General features: G+C 25.8%; 1 protein-coding gene across 7 annotated transcripts in view; it reads left to right on the top strand.

Moving 5' to 3' along the window:
* LOC136083980 (TNF receptor-associated factor family protein DDB_G0290883-like) overlaps window positions 1–18,473 on the top strand; it is an 81,002-nt gene that overhangs the window by 20,659 nt on the left and 41,870 nt on the right. For all 7 annotated transcript variants that reach the window (XM_065803959.1, XM_065803960.1, XM_065803961.1 and 4 more), the window contains one exon: window positions 14,868–15,314. In XM_065803959.1, coding sequence (XP_065660031.1) covers window positions 14,868–15,314 — 447 coding nt within the window. The remainder of the gene's footprint in view (window positions 1–14,867; window positions 15,315–18,473) is intronic.

Genomic DNA, 18,473 nt, shown 5'->3' with positions numbered 1-18,473 from the left:
ATATAGGTGCAAACAAATTTTGCAATTTGATCAGAAAATAAAATTATTCTTACCTTGATTGCGACAAACTAATTTCTTTTTAAACAATAAGCTAATGATCAACATAGCAAACTTTAAGCAATTAAAATTTACTATGTTAAAAACATATTTTAACAGTAGACAAAGTGAAAATATGATAGTTGGTAGAGCACCAAAATATAACTAAAGAAATAAAATAACAACTAAATTTGCAATGCGATGCGTATTATACCTCGCTCTCGCAGACCCTGATATCTTTCATTTTGATTACTATTTATTTCAGCAAGCATAGGTTTATCTCTTTCATTTCAACGATTTATCTCAGCTCACCTAACCTGGTTTCTTTCATTTTGAGAAAGCCTTTTAATTTCACTTCTTAAATTATCAGACATAATTAAGCATCAAAGGAGTGTGTTAAAACAATACTTAAAATAATAAAAGTTAAACTTTTATTTTTGATTGAAATTTGGGTTTTCTTAAACTTATCCAAAATACAGTGTAAGCAAATAAAACAGAGCATAATATAATAATCTAATTCTATTCAACCTCTACTATTAGTTATATTTAAATTAGACGTATTAAAATAATTTAGCAATGTAAAGATATTATATTTCTATCCAGAACTTATACTAAAATTATAAAAAAATTGATATAATCTTTTTAACTGAATAATGTTATATTTAAAGTAGTTATTATTAATTATTGACAAAATATTATAAGCATTTAAATAAAAAAATAAAAAGTAATTAAAAATATTATAAATTTTTTACAGACAAAAACTCATAAATAAAGCAAATTGAAAAAATTATAATGCCTCTCTGCTCAGCAAGTACTGCCAGCATTGAACGGTGAAATGTAATCATCCATCTTAAAATCCCTTTCATTACTTTAAAATGTATTTAGTGCAAAAATTGCAATAAATACGTAAATATAAAACTAATAATAGAAAACCTCTATAAACAATCTTATATTTGCTTTAAGTGAAGAAACTTGGAAATATTGAAACTTCTTGAACTATTTTAATTTTATATATATATATATTTTTCTCTTCATTTTTTGTCGTATAAAAATATAAATACAACCAATATTTCCAATATACAGATGGCCGGGGCAAGAAGAAGACACAATTTGTCTTATCGCCAAGCCCTGAGAATGATTCCGTCAAAAAGTAAATAATTTCGTATAGAGTATATAAATGTTACCAATATATATAAAATAAGACTTTATTTTTAAAAAGATAAAACAAAAACAAAAAGTTACAGGGTCATAAATAATTTTTTTTTATTTTTAAAAAAAAAAAATTTTTTTTAATTTCTTTTAAAGTAATAAAATAAATCAATAAAATCAATAATCAATCAATAAAAGTAATAATCAATAAAAAGTAAAATAACAAATTCTTAGATATAAATATTAAATAAATAAGTATATAAAGATAAATTTGCACATATTTGGTACACATTGAGTATATTCAGCTTTATAAATAGTTCTTTGGAGTGAGTAAAACGACCTACATTAGATATTATTCTCATTGCATGTTTTTGTTTATTAAAAAGTTATTTAAGTTTGTTTTAATTTGTGTTACACCAAGCAACGTTTGTGTAATTCAGATAACTATGAACAAAGGAGAAATATAACAATTAAACAAAAATGAAAGAAAATAACCAAAAACCAAAAAAAAAAAGATTAAAAACAAAAATGGTCCTGCTTTATAAAGTAGGCCAATATTTCTTGAGATTATGTTTTCAAGATAATGTATATGATTTGTCCAAGTAACGTTTTCGTCAAGGAGTACTCTTAAAAATTTTAATAAATTTTAATTCTCTTTTTATAAATTGACTGCCAATATAAAGTTTTGGAAGTTTTAAAGGGATTTTATCGTGTTCCTGAAAGCGATGAAAAAAAGAATATTTTGTTTTATCTAAATTAATTGATAATTTATTTGCATTAAGCCATTCTGTGAGTTTTATGAGTTCCATGTTAACTGAATTAAACAACATTTTAATATCGTGACAAGCGTGAAACAAATTTGTATCATCCGCAAACAATATAGTGTCTAGTAACTTACAAGATTTGCTTAAATCATTAATATAAATTAAAAATAAGAGTGGTCCTAAAATTGACCCTTGTGGAACACCACATTTTATATTTAACATTCTAAAGAAAAAAGGTCAATAAACTATATATCTTTTTAACATTTCTTTTAGACACATTCTTTCAAGAATTTTTTTTCAACACATTTTATGATTACACTAACTACAAACAAATTTAATTTATGTGTTTTATCATGCCAGTACACAACTTTACTGGCATGGACATCATTCATGCTCTCAAGGAAGCCATGTCACATTATAGAAAAGTAAATTACTTGGCTAGCAAGGTCAACACTCTTGCTGTAAACTGAGCCAAGCCACAACAATAAGAAACCTTGCAAACAACATAATAACCACTTACAAACTATTAACACATAACATTATAACACATCACAAACGTAGAAACACTTCATATATAAAAAATATTTACACACTTACAAAACATAAACCATATATATACATATATATATATATATATATATATATATATATATATATATATATATATATATATATATATATATATATATATAGTATATATATATATATATATATATATATATATATATATATATATATATATATATATATATATATATATATATATATATATATATATATATATATATATATATATATATATATATATATATATATATATATATATATATATATATATATATATATATATATATATATATATATATATATATATATATATATATATATATATATATATATATATATATATATATTGATGTTGTTTTATTGTACCAAGTTATGATACAAAGTCTCTTGTTTGTTTGAGAGTGATCAATATTAAGTAAATTGTTTACAAAATTGATCAGTATTAATATATAAAGAGTTTGATTATTTGAAAAAATACAACTTTGTGATGGAACATAAAGTTTCATGCCCTTCGGCAATCATCAGTTATATTTTATTCTTTAAATTAAGAAAAAACCGTTAAAAAATACAAAATACAGAAATTGACAGAAAAAACATAACAAAGTAATGGAATGAGTTCTGACATCAAAACAAAAAAACAAACAATATTTAATTAATTAGAAAATTGATCAATCACCCATGTCGAATAGGGCGAGAAGAAATTTGTTTCGATGCCTGCACTTGGATAGCATTTCACTTTTTTTGTTTAGCAGATTTTTATTTTTGGAAAATAGAATTTCATATTTTTTGTTTATGCATAGTTTGCAGGACTTCATGGTTGGGTTGTAATTGAATTGCCTAATTATTTTCCATTTATCAACAGGGTTTAAGTTGGCATCTTTTAATTTCCAAAATTCTTTTGATTATTCGGTGTCGCTTTTGTATTTTAGAATCTTAAATGATTTTATATGGTTGGCATAACTAATTTTGAATGGTGTTTCACTTATACCGGTGTAGGATTTGTTGACAGGAGTGTTAGTAGGATTATTGAAACTTATATTGGCTTGGTATATAATATTTTTTGTTAAGCATTGGTTTGATAAAGGGCAGGTATTTTTATTAGGGCAAATGCAGTTGGTTTTAGGTGGAATTTTTTTGTTGTTCATAATTTGTTGATTGTGTGCGTTTAAAAAAGACTTCATAATCGGCATACAGCCGATTTTTATAGTGTTTCTGTTAAAATTTAACTATTGCATTTTCATATTGAATGTAATATAATTTTCTTACATTAAACTTAAGTAAGTTAGAGGAGAGTGGCGCACCATGATACTTGGGAACCATGAATTATTGTAATTGTGGAGGCAACTTAAGAGTTTTTTAGCATCAAGGTATTTTTCAAGTTGTTTAATTTTTATTCTGAAATATACCTAAACTATTCTAATAAGGTACTACATGATTGCATAGAAAATTATCTCTGGCTGAATTCCTATATTCTCTATGGATTTTGATTTTTGCACCGCATAGACCACCAACTGGGTCATTTACTGTTAATGGACTGAGAGTATGATTTTGCTACTTAACTATATTAAAGTTCTTGGAAGTTTTAAAATATTGTATCAGGTTCCGTAACTAAGGCAGTAACTTAGTAGCCTGAAGCTAATAAACTTAATAATAAACTTTCAAAACAACTTCTGCAAGTTTATTTTTGTGAAACCACTTTGCGTTTTTATTTGTATATTCGCTGTCAACAAATCTTTATTATGTAATTACGAAGTTACGACATTAAGGAACAAAAAAAAAACTGAAATTAAAAAAAAATAAATCTAATATATTAAAATATCATTTTTTTTTTAAAAGACATCAATTATATAAAATTTAACAAATTAAAGAATTCCAAGTACGTTAAAATTTGTATCACAAAAAAAAATTGTAAAAAAATTGTAATTTTAATAAACATATGTTCACGATTTTGATTATTAACATTAAGTATATAATGGCTATTGCTTTTGGAATTCTTCATGTTACATCAGGATTTGGAAAATTATTTTATAGATAAATCAAAACTTCATTAGCCTTGCAATACTCAACACTAAGTTTATTATTAAGTTTATTATTAAGAAGTTGAAACTCCCTAACTTCTCAGAAATTGTGCAACTTTAACTATATTGCGAATAGAAATCATAATGAAACTATTACAAATTATAACTTTAAGCTCGTAAAAAAGACATTACCTGGTATGTAATTTTAAATGAAATTTGTTCAATTCATCAAAAAAAAAGAGAGTCTTCTTAGTTTCAGTTTTTCTGATACATACAGTGAGCTGCTTAGCTTAGCAGTTAACTTGATCAAATTGACTTGTTAGTTCCATGAAAATTGCATATTGAAATTCTGAAAAGAAAAGCGAAAATTCAATTAAATATTTAATTTGTGATTTTTCAAAATTGACAAAATATTTATTACTAATTGCAACTTTTAACTGTCCAAAAAGAGAATAAAATTCAACTACTTTTTCATTTTCCGTCCTGGAACATAATCTAAAATTTGGTGGTTGATTTCTTTTCAACTATATAAATGTTCTTGGGAAAATAAAATAAATTTATCATTTTTAAATCTTGAGTTATTTGCATTGGTAATTATTTAAAAACTTTGGCATATATATAATTCTGGCATATATAAAATAGAAATAAAATATGGCTGATGATTGCCGAAGGGCATGAAACTTAAAGTTCCATCACAAAGTTGTATTTTTCCAAATAATCTTTCAAAAATTTCAAAAAACTCTACATACATATATATAAATATATATTTATATATATGTATATATGTATATATGTATATATATTTATATATATATATATATATATATACATATATATGTCTTTTTGATGAGTCTTACAATAAAGTTTTAAAGAAAGGTCAAATGGACTTACATGTGCGCTATTGAAATGAAGAGAGGAATACTGTTTTTACAAGATATTATACTTCAGAGTTCATGGGAAAAACTGCAGCCCCAAATATGTTCAAATCCTGTACGACTGGTTTAAATGATGAAAAAATGCTTCAGGATGACCCAAATGTAAATTAAATGTTTTTGGAAATGCTCAACAAATAATGTCATAACAATGAATTAAGTACACTCATTGATATTGCCTGTGGTTTACATACTATCAATGGATCTTTACAAATTGGTGCTAAAGCTACAAATTGGAACTAATAATATTTAAAAACCCTATCTTTAAGAAATACAAAAAAAGCATCAACCGAGCTGGCAAAACACATTAACACAGCAACTGGGAAAAATGTCAGCTCTTCTTTTATTCAACGGCATCTACTTAAATTGGGATTAAGAGGGTGAGTTGCAATTCGAAAACCATTGTTACAGTGTCGCAAAAAAACGACTTAAACATGCAAAACAACACAAAGATTGGGCCCAGGAAATGTTTAATGGGGTTCTGTACACCAACAAGTCCAAATTCGAAATTTTTGGAATGAAAGGACGCCAATAGGCTTGAAGAAGAATTAAAGAAGCCTATCATCCCGAGTGTTTAAACCCTACTATTAAACACAGAGGAGGCTCTTTACAAGTTTGGGGCTGCATTATCTTCATCCGGAGTAGGTGATTTAATCAAAATTGGGAGGGGGAGGGTCGACTCACCAGGGAACGTTATGCGGATATCCTAAGGTACAATGCTGTATCATCCAGAATGAGACTAATAGGTCATAATTTTATTCTGCAGCAGGACAATGACCCAAAACATTGTTCCCGAGTGGCAAAAAATTATTTAAATGATTTAGCAGAGGAAGGAGTACTGGAATTGATGACCTGGCCTCTGATTGAGCATATTTGGGATGACCTGGACAGAAAGAAGGTCGAATATGCTCCACGAAATGCTGAAGAATGTTTTGAAGTACTTCAAAGAGAATGGCACAACATACCCCAGGATTTTATAACTAACTTGTATGAATCTATTCCCCGGCGAATATTGGATGGGATTGAGGCAAAAGAAGGTCATAGTAAATATTAAGAGTTTTTTATGAAGTTTGACATTAAAAAGTTTGTAATTGTTCCATATTTTGTGTGAAATACATGTGTTTTAATAAGTTTATAATTTAGAACTACAAACTTAAATATTAGAGAAGAATTTTCCGGGATTTTTTGAAAAAATGTAAGTGGTCTAAAACTTATTCACAGAACTGTATATATATATATATATATATATATATATATATATATATATATATATATATATATATATATATATATATATATATATATATATATATATATATATATGTATGTATATATATATATATATATATATATATATATATATATATATATATATATATATTATATATATATATTTTTTATATATATATATTAATATAACTAGATATATATACATACATATATATATATATATATATATATATATATATATATATATATATATATATATATATATATATATATATATATATATATATATATATCTAATTTCACCAGATGACTTCTTTAAATTCTCAATAATAGATTAAATCTGTCAAATATAAGTATTGACAATTTCAATATCTTCCATAACTTTTCTTTTTGCTTCCATTTTCACTAGTTTCTCTACAGACAAGGCTTTTGAACATGGATCATCAATATACTTCTTTCTTGCTTGTTTGCAGTAATCTAAATAATCTTTTGTTATTTTAATTTCATGAGACATGAACCCATGAAATGTGAGGTAATCTTGGATTGAACGTAAAGAGATTATAGTGTCTGGGGACATATTGTTACCGATCAGACTTTTGTTGCTGCTAAAACCACATTCAACTTGAGCTTGTTGGTGCGATAAAATGAGGACAATTTTGAAAATCTGTAGTCTTTATCAAAAGTCAAAAATACATCTTTGTTATCAACGACCACACTTTTACAGGACCTGGAATATTCTTTTTTAGCTAAATCACCAACAGAAGCTCTAATTTTCTTGAAAGTAACAAGCTTCATCAACAGTTTGTCAAAAAAATAATCAAATTTTCTGTGATATTCAACCATAAATGCGGAAATACACACCAGACAGCAAGCAACCAACGAAGACAAAGGGCATTTCAATAATATAGTACACATTGAGAAAAGAAAATCACGTATTTCCTTTTTGAACTTGTCAATTTGAACATCAGTCACTTACTCTTGAGTTGCTGGAGATAATACTTCAATGAAATACTAAAATCAGGGTGATTCCATGTCAAATCAGCAGGCTCATGTCAATCATGTTTTGGATTTTGATAAGTTTTTTATATGTTATGGGGTTTATAAAAATTAAGAAAATCTGAAATTTGGAACCTCCAACCCCTTAGGGTTCTTGAGATATTCAGGATTCAATTTTCTTATTTATTCTGACTTAGCATTTTTTGCAAAATACTTTTTTGTTGTTAAATTGCAATAATAGAGCCAAATGAGGTATCATCCTGAAATTTTGTACATAGACAATCTTGTTTTGGGGTATTTTGATGGTCAAAATGATGGTCATCTTTTTTTAGGCATTGTTATAACTTAATATATAGATATCAAACATCACTATTAATAAAAAATATATTACTGCATTTTTCAACTTTTCTAAATTTTAAGTAAAGCTGATATATATGCTGAGTCAGCATAAAATTTGTTGCAAAATTATTTATGACAAAACTAGCTATTCTTAATTTTATGTTGTAAAAAAATATTATTAAAGTCTTTTTGAGGGCAATAATAAACTTGAAATTTATTTATATTTTTTTTGTGCCTAGGGTAGGTTCTAAGAATGAGTAGGGGGCAATTAGACTTCCCTCCCCTCCCCCCAAAAAAAAAATTATATATATACATTAATTATAAAATTAGTTAAATTTTCCAAATTAAATATTTTTCCAAAATTGATAATTTTAGAGGCCTTATGGAGCAATAATTAGAAAAAATATTTTTATTTATTGAAGCTAATTTTTTTTTGTAAAAGACCAACATTTTTTTAAGTATAGAAACTTTACTAGGCTGTAATCCAAATGCATTTATAAAAGACATTTTTTGTAAAAGGCTATATTTATAAAAGACATATTTTTTTCTTTTATAGACAAAACCTTTTATTTCCTCATTATTATATTATTGCTTCTGATTTCATGCTGTAAATATTAGTTTCCTGTTACTTTGCAGAATTTTTATATTTACTTAATTAATAAATGTTAAATAATTACTATATGTTCTGTAAATAAAATAAAAATTAATTACCCTTTAATCATGTATAAGAGGAAGTCATATTATTATATGGCACATCCATTGACACATCCAATTATATGGATATTTTAATAAAATGTATAAATAATTTACTATAAACTAAATAATGTTAATGATATTTCTATAAAATATTTATTTTGTAAAATATTTGAAAACTAGATTTTTTGAATAAATTTAAAAGTTGAAAAATATGTAAAAGTGTTCTATTGGATTAGAATGTAATGTTGAATATTACTAGCAAGAAGACAAAGTCTTTTAGAATTATCGACATTTTTAAGTGATGAAAAACACAAGTTATTATGGAGAGCTGGTTTAATTGATTGTTGAAAATTCTTTACACTAGTTTGCTATTATCATAGAGTACACTTTGGAGTTGCATTTGAAAGAAAATTTCAGAAATGCTGTAATTTATTTAAAAACCATGGAAATCGAAAGAAAAGTGTCAGAGGCAACTTTAATATTATTTTCATGATAAGAATAATTTAAATAGTAATTAAATAAACTAAAATAATAATAAGACAACAAATGTCCTTTTTAAAAAGAAAATTCAAATATTTTTATAAATTTAAAATTTGTTTTTTACAATGATAATAGATTTTAGAAATGATTGTTTGTTTTTATAGGAAATGTGAAAATACCGCTATCAATAGCAATATCTCTTAAAACACAAGATCTTCCTGTTGTACCTGGATGGAAATTATGCAGTAGATGTAACATAAGGTTACACAAAGTTACCTTATACAAAAGGCTAGAAAAGCTAAAAAAAACACAGAGAAATTTGTATAAACCATCATCAAAAAAAGGAAAGTCGCTTTCCTATGAAACCATTGATTTTATCAAAGTGACGAGTACACACAAATGATGCCTGGAAAAAAAAGATTTTGTCAGTATAGAGTACAAACAACACATGCAATAAAGACTAATACTTGATGATGAGAGTATTTTGATTAATTTAAAAAAACTCCATGTAGCATTTAAATCGGAACACTAATTTAAATGTTGGATTTTCAAAGTTTTGCAGCCTTTGCCCAAGATGGTGTGTAACCACAAACTTGTCTGGCACTCACAATGTGTTTGTGTCTGTATCTATCGTCAGAATGTTAAGTTGTTAACTGATGCTCTTAAAATTGACGAAGACTATAGGAATTTAATGGAAATGATTGTTTGCAATCGGAATAATCTAGAGTGCATGTTACATTGATGTCTACTATGTCCTGGTATTACTGCTTTAAGAGAATTCTTAACAGCAAAGTTTGACTACAGTGAAAAAGAAATAACAATTAATCAATGGGAAGGTACTGATAGAACTACACTGTTCAATCAAAAAGTCAATATTGAAGATGTTATTGACCTTATACAATAAAATAGATAAACTTACATCTCATTCACTTATAACTAAAAGTCAGGTCAAGTGCCTCAAAGACTGTAAAGAGTTTTTAAATCACAATGAGTGTATAATCAGGTGACTTTGCAGAGAACTTTTAATTTATTGTTCAGGATGAGGTGCAAAGTTACCACTAGAATAAACCAAAATGTACACTTCATCCTATTATTATATACTATAAATCAAATGGTAAACTGATATCTTCATTTCATCTATCAGTCATTTTGCTTTCTTTCTGATGAAGTTGAACATGATGTTTACTTTGTATATAAAATACAACTGCTCATTATCAATTACATTAAAGCAAAAATTCTACAAATTAATAATATTATTAATAAGTAATAATATTAAAAACTTCACTGATGGATGTGCAGCACAATATAAAAACTTTAAGTACTTTTATTTATCTTTGCCATCACAAAGATGACTTTCATATTGATGCTGAATGGGCTGTTTTTTGCCACAAGCCATGGTAAATCTGCTTGTGATGGTATTGGAGGCACAGTAAAAAGACTAACTGCACAAGCCAGTTTAAAAAGGACAATGACTGGACAGATTTTAGGACAATGACTGGACAGATTTTAGAAGTAGATAAGATGTTTGAATTTTGTGTAACCAATATAAAAAACATTCAATTCATTTTGGTTTATAAAATAGAATTAAATGAAGTTCGACAATCATTACAATAGTTTACTATGCGAAGAATTTTGCCAGGGACAAGATGCTTCCACTATTTTAAACCAATTAATAAATATACAATTTCTTTTAAAAGGATGAGTCAACAAACTGATGCTCAGACATTTAACCTTGTGCAGATACCAAATGAGCTGGTTGTGCAGCAGGTCATATATAATCATATGTATTATGTAGCTTGCAAGTATGACAATTTTTGGTGGATTGGAATTATAACCAAAAAGATGAAAAAAATTGAGATTATAAAATTCAATTTGGTCCCATCTACATGGTCCCAGCCCAAGTTTTATTTGGTCCGCAAAGGAAGATATGTGTTGGATCCCATAAAAAATTAGCAAAATCCAAAACATGGGCTGATATTTCATATTTTTTTTTGCTGTTTTGACATGAAATTACCCATCAACCTTGCTGATTAAAAGCCGGTTTGCGCAATTAAACAAATCTATTTTTAATAAAAACATTGCAGTTTTGTTATTTAAAAGAAACATCTAATCGAATGAACTTCGCATAAAAGTTGCGTAGTAGTACTTCAAAAGTAACCACCAGAAAAGGAGTCATTAGTTTATCAGTTTGAAAAGAAACTAGAAGAAAAAAAAATAAAAAGATTGAAAATAACATTTTGTGATTTTTTCTCAAAATTTTAAAAATAATATAAAAAGAAAATCTCAGAATATTTCTATACTATCTATAATGTTCGACCACATGAAAAGGCCCTGGCAATTTTGCTATCTGGAAATATCAAAGCAAATTGTTTAGACTTATTCTCACTTGATCTAAAAGAGTATTTGCTTTGAACAATATTTAAACACCAAATTAATTCAGCTTTTAAAACTGCTACCTTCTGAAGCATATCTGAAATGATATGATGCTTTGATGAGATAGGCTTCTGTGGTACTGATTCCAAAATTTCTTTGAACAAAACAACATAACCCTCTTTAGGCAATCGCTATATGTGCTTCGTCCCTCTTGCATGTACATCAAGAGCCTTTATACCCATGCCTGCTAAAAAGAATGACTTAAAACAAACTTTGTATCTTGCAAGACTGAGATTTTTATCTTTCTGAAATCAAAAAGTGTAACTATCATTATTTAACCAAATGTTCCGGAAACTACTTTTATATTTAGGCATCTAAAGGTAATTAGTGAAAAGCATATAACAATCTTTTTATATGAAGTTTGTTTAATATCTTGCTAGTGGTTTATTCCCTAAAGTGTATATAAATTTATAGCTGTAATTAAGTGTGTGTATATATATATACATATATATATATATATATATATATATATATATATATATATATATATATATATATATATATATTATATATATATATATAGCTTTAATTAAAAAGAGGGTCAATAAGTACTCAACAAATACTCATATTATATATATACATATAAATATACATATATATATGTGTGTGTATATATGTATATATATATATATATATATATATATATATATATATATATATATATATATATATATATATATATATATATATATGTATATATATATATACATATATATATATATGTATATAATATATATACTATATATATATATATATATATATATATATATATATATATAGCTTTAATTAAAAAAGAGGGTCAATAAATACTCATCCCTTATAGCATAGTGTTCACTTTAAAGAATACAAAATAAAATTATTTTAAGAAAGTGAAAGTTAAATACAAAAAGCCAAAAAAAAACCATTAAAAAACTTACTCTAATACTCGGAGGGCTGATACATGATATACATATATATATATATATATATATTATATATATATATATTATATATATATATATATATATATATATATATATATATATATATATATATATATATATATATGTATATATATATATATACATATATATATATATATACATATATATATATATACATATATATATATATATATATATATATATATTTATATATATATATATATATATATATATATATATACATATATATATATATATATATATATATATATATATAAATTTTTGTTTTCTATTTAAGCGTGGTTTTTCTGCAGCACGCCATAAATAATTTAAATTGTAGAGGACTCCTCGCACAGTTGTAGGGCTTGCTTTCAGACCATTTGACAGTGTCCATTTCGTAGAGAAGTCTGTATATGATGCTTGTCTGTTTTCTTTCATTAATCTCACTAACGAGCGAACATCATGGTCATTTGAAATTTTATTGCGTCAACTCTTTATTGATCAATATTTTTAAACACAGCAGTGCCATCTAGTAGCACAAACTTAATACATTTACTTTCTTGCTTTATAGACCCAGTTGATGCAGATATCAAAAAATTTATTGATCAACCCAGTATAGTAAACATAAAGAAAAAACTTAGTATGTGTACACATAGTTTCCAGTTCCATCAAATCACACCTCATGATATTACAAAAATAATAGGGTCTATAAATAATAAGAAAAAGACTAGTGGTGATATAACAACTTATATGTTAAAATCTTATATTGTTCACTTTACGAACAGTCTTACAGATTGCATAAATAATACAGATTACAGATTGCATAAATAATAGTATCCATGATGGTAGAAACCCATCATTTCTAAAAATGGCTGATGTTATATTATGTTTTAAGAAGAATGAGCCAACTTATAAGTCGAATTACTGTCCAATTAGTATTTTACCAGCCCTTTCTAAAGTTTTTGAAACTATTTTATATGAACAAATTATGATATTTACTAAGCCTAGATTTGATAAACTTTTGTGTGGTTTCCGAAGAGGTTATGGTACTCAACATGTCCCTTTTTTCTTACTTAATAAGTGGCATGATTGTATTATTAATGGAGGCATTGTTGGACATATGGATCAATATTAATAGACCTCTAAAAAGCATACCACTCTATCTTGCATGACTTAAAAAATTGCTAAATTTGACTAAATTAGTCTGTGGTTTCTCGAAAAAAATTTCGAAAAAAATTTCGAAAAAAATTCTCTTGCTATCCTATATTTTATGTCATAAACAAAGGGTAAAAATCTTCTGCCTCAAATTGGGTGCTCGCTTCATAAAGGAGAGGTTCTGAGTTCAATCCCCACCACGTCTCTGGTAGTACCGTGCTCAACTCATTTCTTTACGCAGCGCCCTTGTTTATCAAGGTTCGTGTTTCGGAGTTATAGAGTTGAAAGAGGGTTATACCACAAATAAGTAGCCTCCTCGTTTGTACAGGCCTTCTCGACCTTGAGGAGGTGAATTAACAAAAAAAAAAAAGAAAAAAAAAGAAACACCTCCTAAAGGCTCCATATATAATGATTCATGCTGTACGTTATATAGAGCCACCACTCTCTGGAACACTCTAAATAGTGAGACCATGTCCACAAAAAGTCTTGAGGTGTTCAAATAACACATCAAGAATTGGTATGGTAACAATTGCAAAATTATTTGTTTTTTAAAAAAAATTTATTTCATACTGACTTATATCTTTAGCTAAGATTGTATTATTATAAATATTTTTTCTTAAATTGAAACAATTGTAAATTTACATGACATTTTTTTTTTTAATGATACAAATGTAATTTTTTATGACATTTATATGTGTGTGTGTAGTGTCTATAAAGTTAAATGTGTTGATTTAAATTAGTTTTAGTGTTAACCAAAACTAATTTAAATCACGTAAAAATCAATTGAAATAAAATTTTAAATTAAAAAAAAACAACCTTACTAAGCATATATCATATATTCTACCCTGAGTCAGAAACTTTTATTTCTTTTTTTTGTGTGTAAATTTGTGATTATTTGCTTCATTATAGTAATGACTTTTAATTTCTGGCTAATGATTGTTAATTGGCTACTTTTAATGGAAAGAAGGGGCGGTAGAAAACAACAGTAAATCACGAATGCCACGCTATTTAATATTTTTTTTCCTCTTTTTTCTCTACAACTTTTGAATCAGTTAAAGAACTGTTGATTTTGTTTTGATATGTGTAATATAGATAATTTCTTATCTTAATTTGTATTAAAATAATTAGCATATTTGCTATATTAAAAAGGGAATGAGAAAAGAACATGAGACGCACGCCAATTCTTTAATGCAAAACCATCTTTCAATGGCAATATCAAAATTGGACGCACTTGAAAACAAAATTACGTTAACAGTTGATACACTGGAAAATAAAATTGCGTCAAAAGTGAATGCACTTGAAAATAAAATTATGTTAAGAGTGGATGCACTTGAAAATAAAATTATGTCAAAAGTAGAATCACTTGAAACCAAAACTGTTTCGAAAGCGGTTGCACTTGAAAATAAAATCACCTCGAAAGTAGAATCATTTGAAAACAAAAATGCATCAGAAGTGGTTGCACTGGAAAATAAAATTACATCAACAGTGGATGCACTTAAAAATGAACTTATTTCAAAAGTGGATGCACAGAAAGATGAAATTTTGTTACATGAGAAAAATTTGGAAATAATAAAGGCCTTTCTTGCAGTTAAAACGGTAAGAAAATGATTTAAATAAAAATGTGTTTTAAAGTAGATAAAAAATAAAAGCCAAAAATTGACAAAAAAATATATGTAATAATCAATTACTTACTAATTGAATCCAGCCGTGAATGTGTTTTGCTCAGAGTTGAAAAGTAAAACTTATAATATTTAATATATTAAAATATTTTAAAAAAAAGAACATGCAATAAAATAAAATTATTAGAAAAGATTGAAAAAAAATTTTTTCTTAATTGAAAAAGACATATAGTTATAATTTTTGAAGTTATTTAAAAAAAAGTATTCTTGGGCAATCAAATTAATTGTGTAAAGTTCCAATATCAAAAAACGTTTTAGGAAGGGTAGAGGGGGTCTAGTTGAGCATTTTTTACTAAATCTAACAGATCTCATGAACATTAGATCGGACTTACATTATTTTTTCAATATTAGAAAGATAATTTAAACTTCTAAAAATTTGTTAAGAATAAAGTATAGTTTTTGATTTTTTTTTTTTATATATATTGCCTAAATTTTGCAGAGCTGTTCAACCTGCACAAGCGGGGTAGGTTAAGCAATAGTGTGTAGCAAGTTGAAAAATCAACAAACAAATGAATATGTATGGTACGAAACTTGGGTGAACCATCAATAAAACTTTTATTAACATGAAGCGTGTGTATAGATTATTAACTTTTTGATTTATACACTTTAATGACGAATGTAAAAAAAGTGAAAAACTTTAATAGTAAGAAAGTCTCATAAAATATAAAAATACAATTTTATACAACTATCTTCAACTTAGAAGATAGTTGCATAAAATTAAACATTAATAATTTTAAAAAATATATGTAAATAATGTACCGCTCTATTGTTTCTCATCTAAGTTGTGATTTGCAAATTTGGGTTCGATAGTTCAGTTTAATTTATTTTTCTCAAAGATGCTCAACTTACCTGTAGACAAGTTTTTGTTAAGTTTGTTTTTTTTTATCATATTTATTTTTGTAAAGAACTTTATTAAGATTTCGAAAAGCAAAAAAAAAAGATCCAATAATATCTTGCTTAGGATTTGGTTGTTTAAATAAAAAAATTACCAAAAAGTATAACTATTTGGGAGAAAGCATTTTCATTAAAAAAAACACACACAACTTATATGATTGATTTCGCTTTAATGACAGTCCATTACCACAGCCATGGGTCGTGTTAAGTCTGTTCCACACCCGACTATTTCTAAATTTGTTCTTAATTTGGTCTCTAAACTTTAATTTATTTTAGTAAACAGCAAAAAATTAATTGATTCAAAGTTCAGTTTAACAATCTTATTGTTTTATTATGTGTTTGGTAAACAATTAATTTACGTAAGAGTTGTACTTATTTACTTCAGTATCTTAATAAAATAATATCTACATAATAAAAGTTTCTTTAACATGTAAGACGGTTGCGTAACATTTCTTCAGGTATTTTTAGAAACTTAGGCTATCATACTATTTAAATAAAATATCTACATAATAAAAGTATCTTTAACATGTAGGCTATAATACTATTTTAACCCTCTCATTAAAATTCATTTAAAAAGCAAATTTGGACCTTTTTTTGGAAAAATGGGCTAAAGAGACCTAGTTATTTCAGATAAAAATTTATTTAAAAAGCTAATTTGGACAAATTTGCAAAAATGGGCCAAAGAGATCTACTTATTTCAAATAACTTAGCTTTATCTGTTTGATATTTTTGATAAAAGCTTTTCTGTAAAAAAAACTCTTAACATTTGTTTTTAACATTTGTTAGGAGTTTTTTTACATTTGTTAGGAGTTTTTTTACATAATTTATTCAGTTGAGCTGTTTTTACCTCAGAGTTAGGCAAATAAATTAATAAACCTGTTGTTTGTGCCAAAAATCAATACTTAATGCAAATGGAAACTGTGCCATAAATCGATACTTAATGCAAGTGGAAACCGTCTAGATTGTAATAAGGTGATAAAAGTATAAATGGTTTCCATTCAAATGTAAAAAATAACAGAAATATAAAAAACAAAGCAAAAATAGCCAATATACCCATTCAAAATAATAACTCCAAAGATATAAAATGAAGAAATTAATAAGAAAAAGAAAATTAATATGAAAGGAAAAAGTTATTTTCCTTGAGATAAAATAAACATGAAAACTTAAGTAAAAAAATTACAAAAAAATATTATATTCAACAAAAAAAAGTATCAAAAATACTTATATAAACAATTTAAACAGAAATATTGTTTCATTATTATATAGCTTTTAGTGAATTGTTAAAACGAAGCTAAAACGAAGTTTAATAATTGTGTAAAAATTATTAAACTTCGTTTTAGCTTTTTGAATACAATCCACATTCAGTACATTTCTTAAATTCTGCTATGTAAGAACTTTTTTATGTACTCTATGTATTTATTTAAAAACTCAAAAAGGTGACTAAATAATAATAACAAATAAGAAACTTACTTTGCAAGGTGGTTTTTCTTTTGTGAAAATTTCAAGATTTATGTATGCATTAATGCCAGTTTGTATTAATCACTCTTTTTAAAAAGCAAAGCTAAAAATAAATGATCAAAATAAGATAAAGGTTTCTTTTTATTTGAAAACTGAACCCTTAGCTTTTAATGATTGATTTTATGTAGCCAGTTTCAGTAATAAAACTACCCAATAATCATTTTAAACTAAAGACAACAACGTAAAAGTAAACCAAGACATCTATTAACACAAAACAACACAACAATAACATCACAAAATTAACAAATAACAAATAATTTGTCTCAGCACTTAGGAATCCGTACAATAATAAACAGACACATACCAGTAAGAAAAAAATATTTATACAAATGACTCGCCCTAAGTAAAACAGAGCGTAGAGCAATTGATGAATGATAACTTCAATGTTTTAATTATTTGATAAGAAAAAAAAAATTATTTAAAATATTTCCAGATTTTTTTGGATATCCGTATTTAATGCGTAGAGCAATTGATGAATGATAAATTCAAAAGATAATCCCTGAAATTATAAACAATTGCAAATACAAAATTTGTGAAGTTATCATTCCATGACCCACCTTTTTATGCATGTTTATCAAACTTAAAAAACAAATAATTTAATGATTTGGTTCTGGAACATGCTACATAAAATGGGTTGTATGAAAACTAAGACATTTCAAGATTA

The sequence above is a fragment of the Hydra vulgaris genome, chromosome 08 (assembly GCF_038396675.1).
Source record: "Hydra vulgaris chromosome 08, alternate assembly HydraT2T_AEP".
In the NCBI taxonomy this organism is placed as follows: Eukaryota; Metazoa; Cnidaria; class Hydrozoa; order Anthoathecata; family Hydridae; genus Hydra; species Hydra vulgaris.
This window is presented reverse-complemented; position numbering and strand designations above follow the sequence as displayed.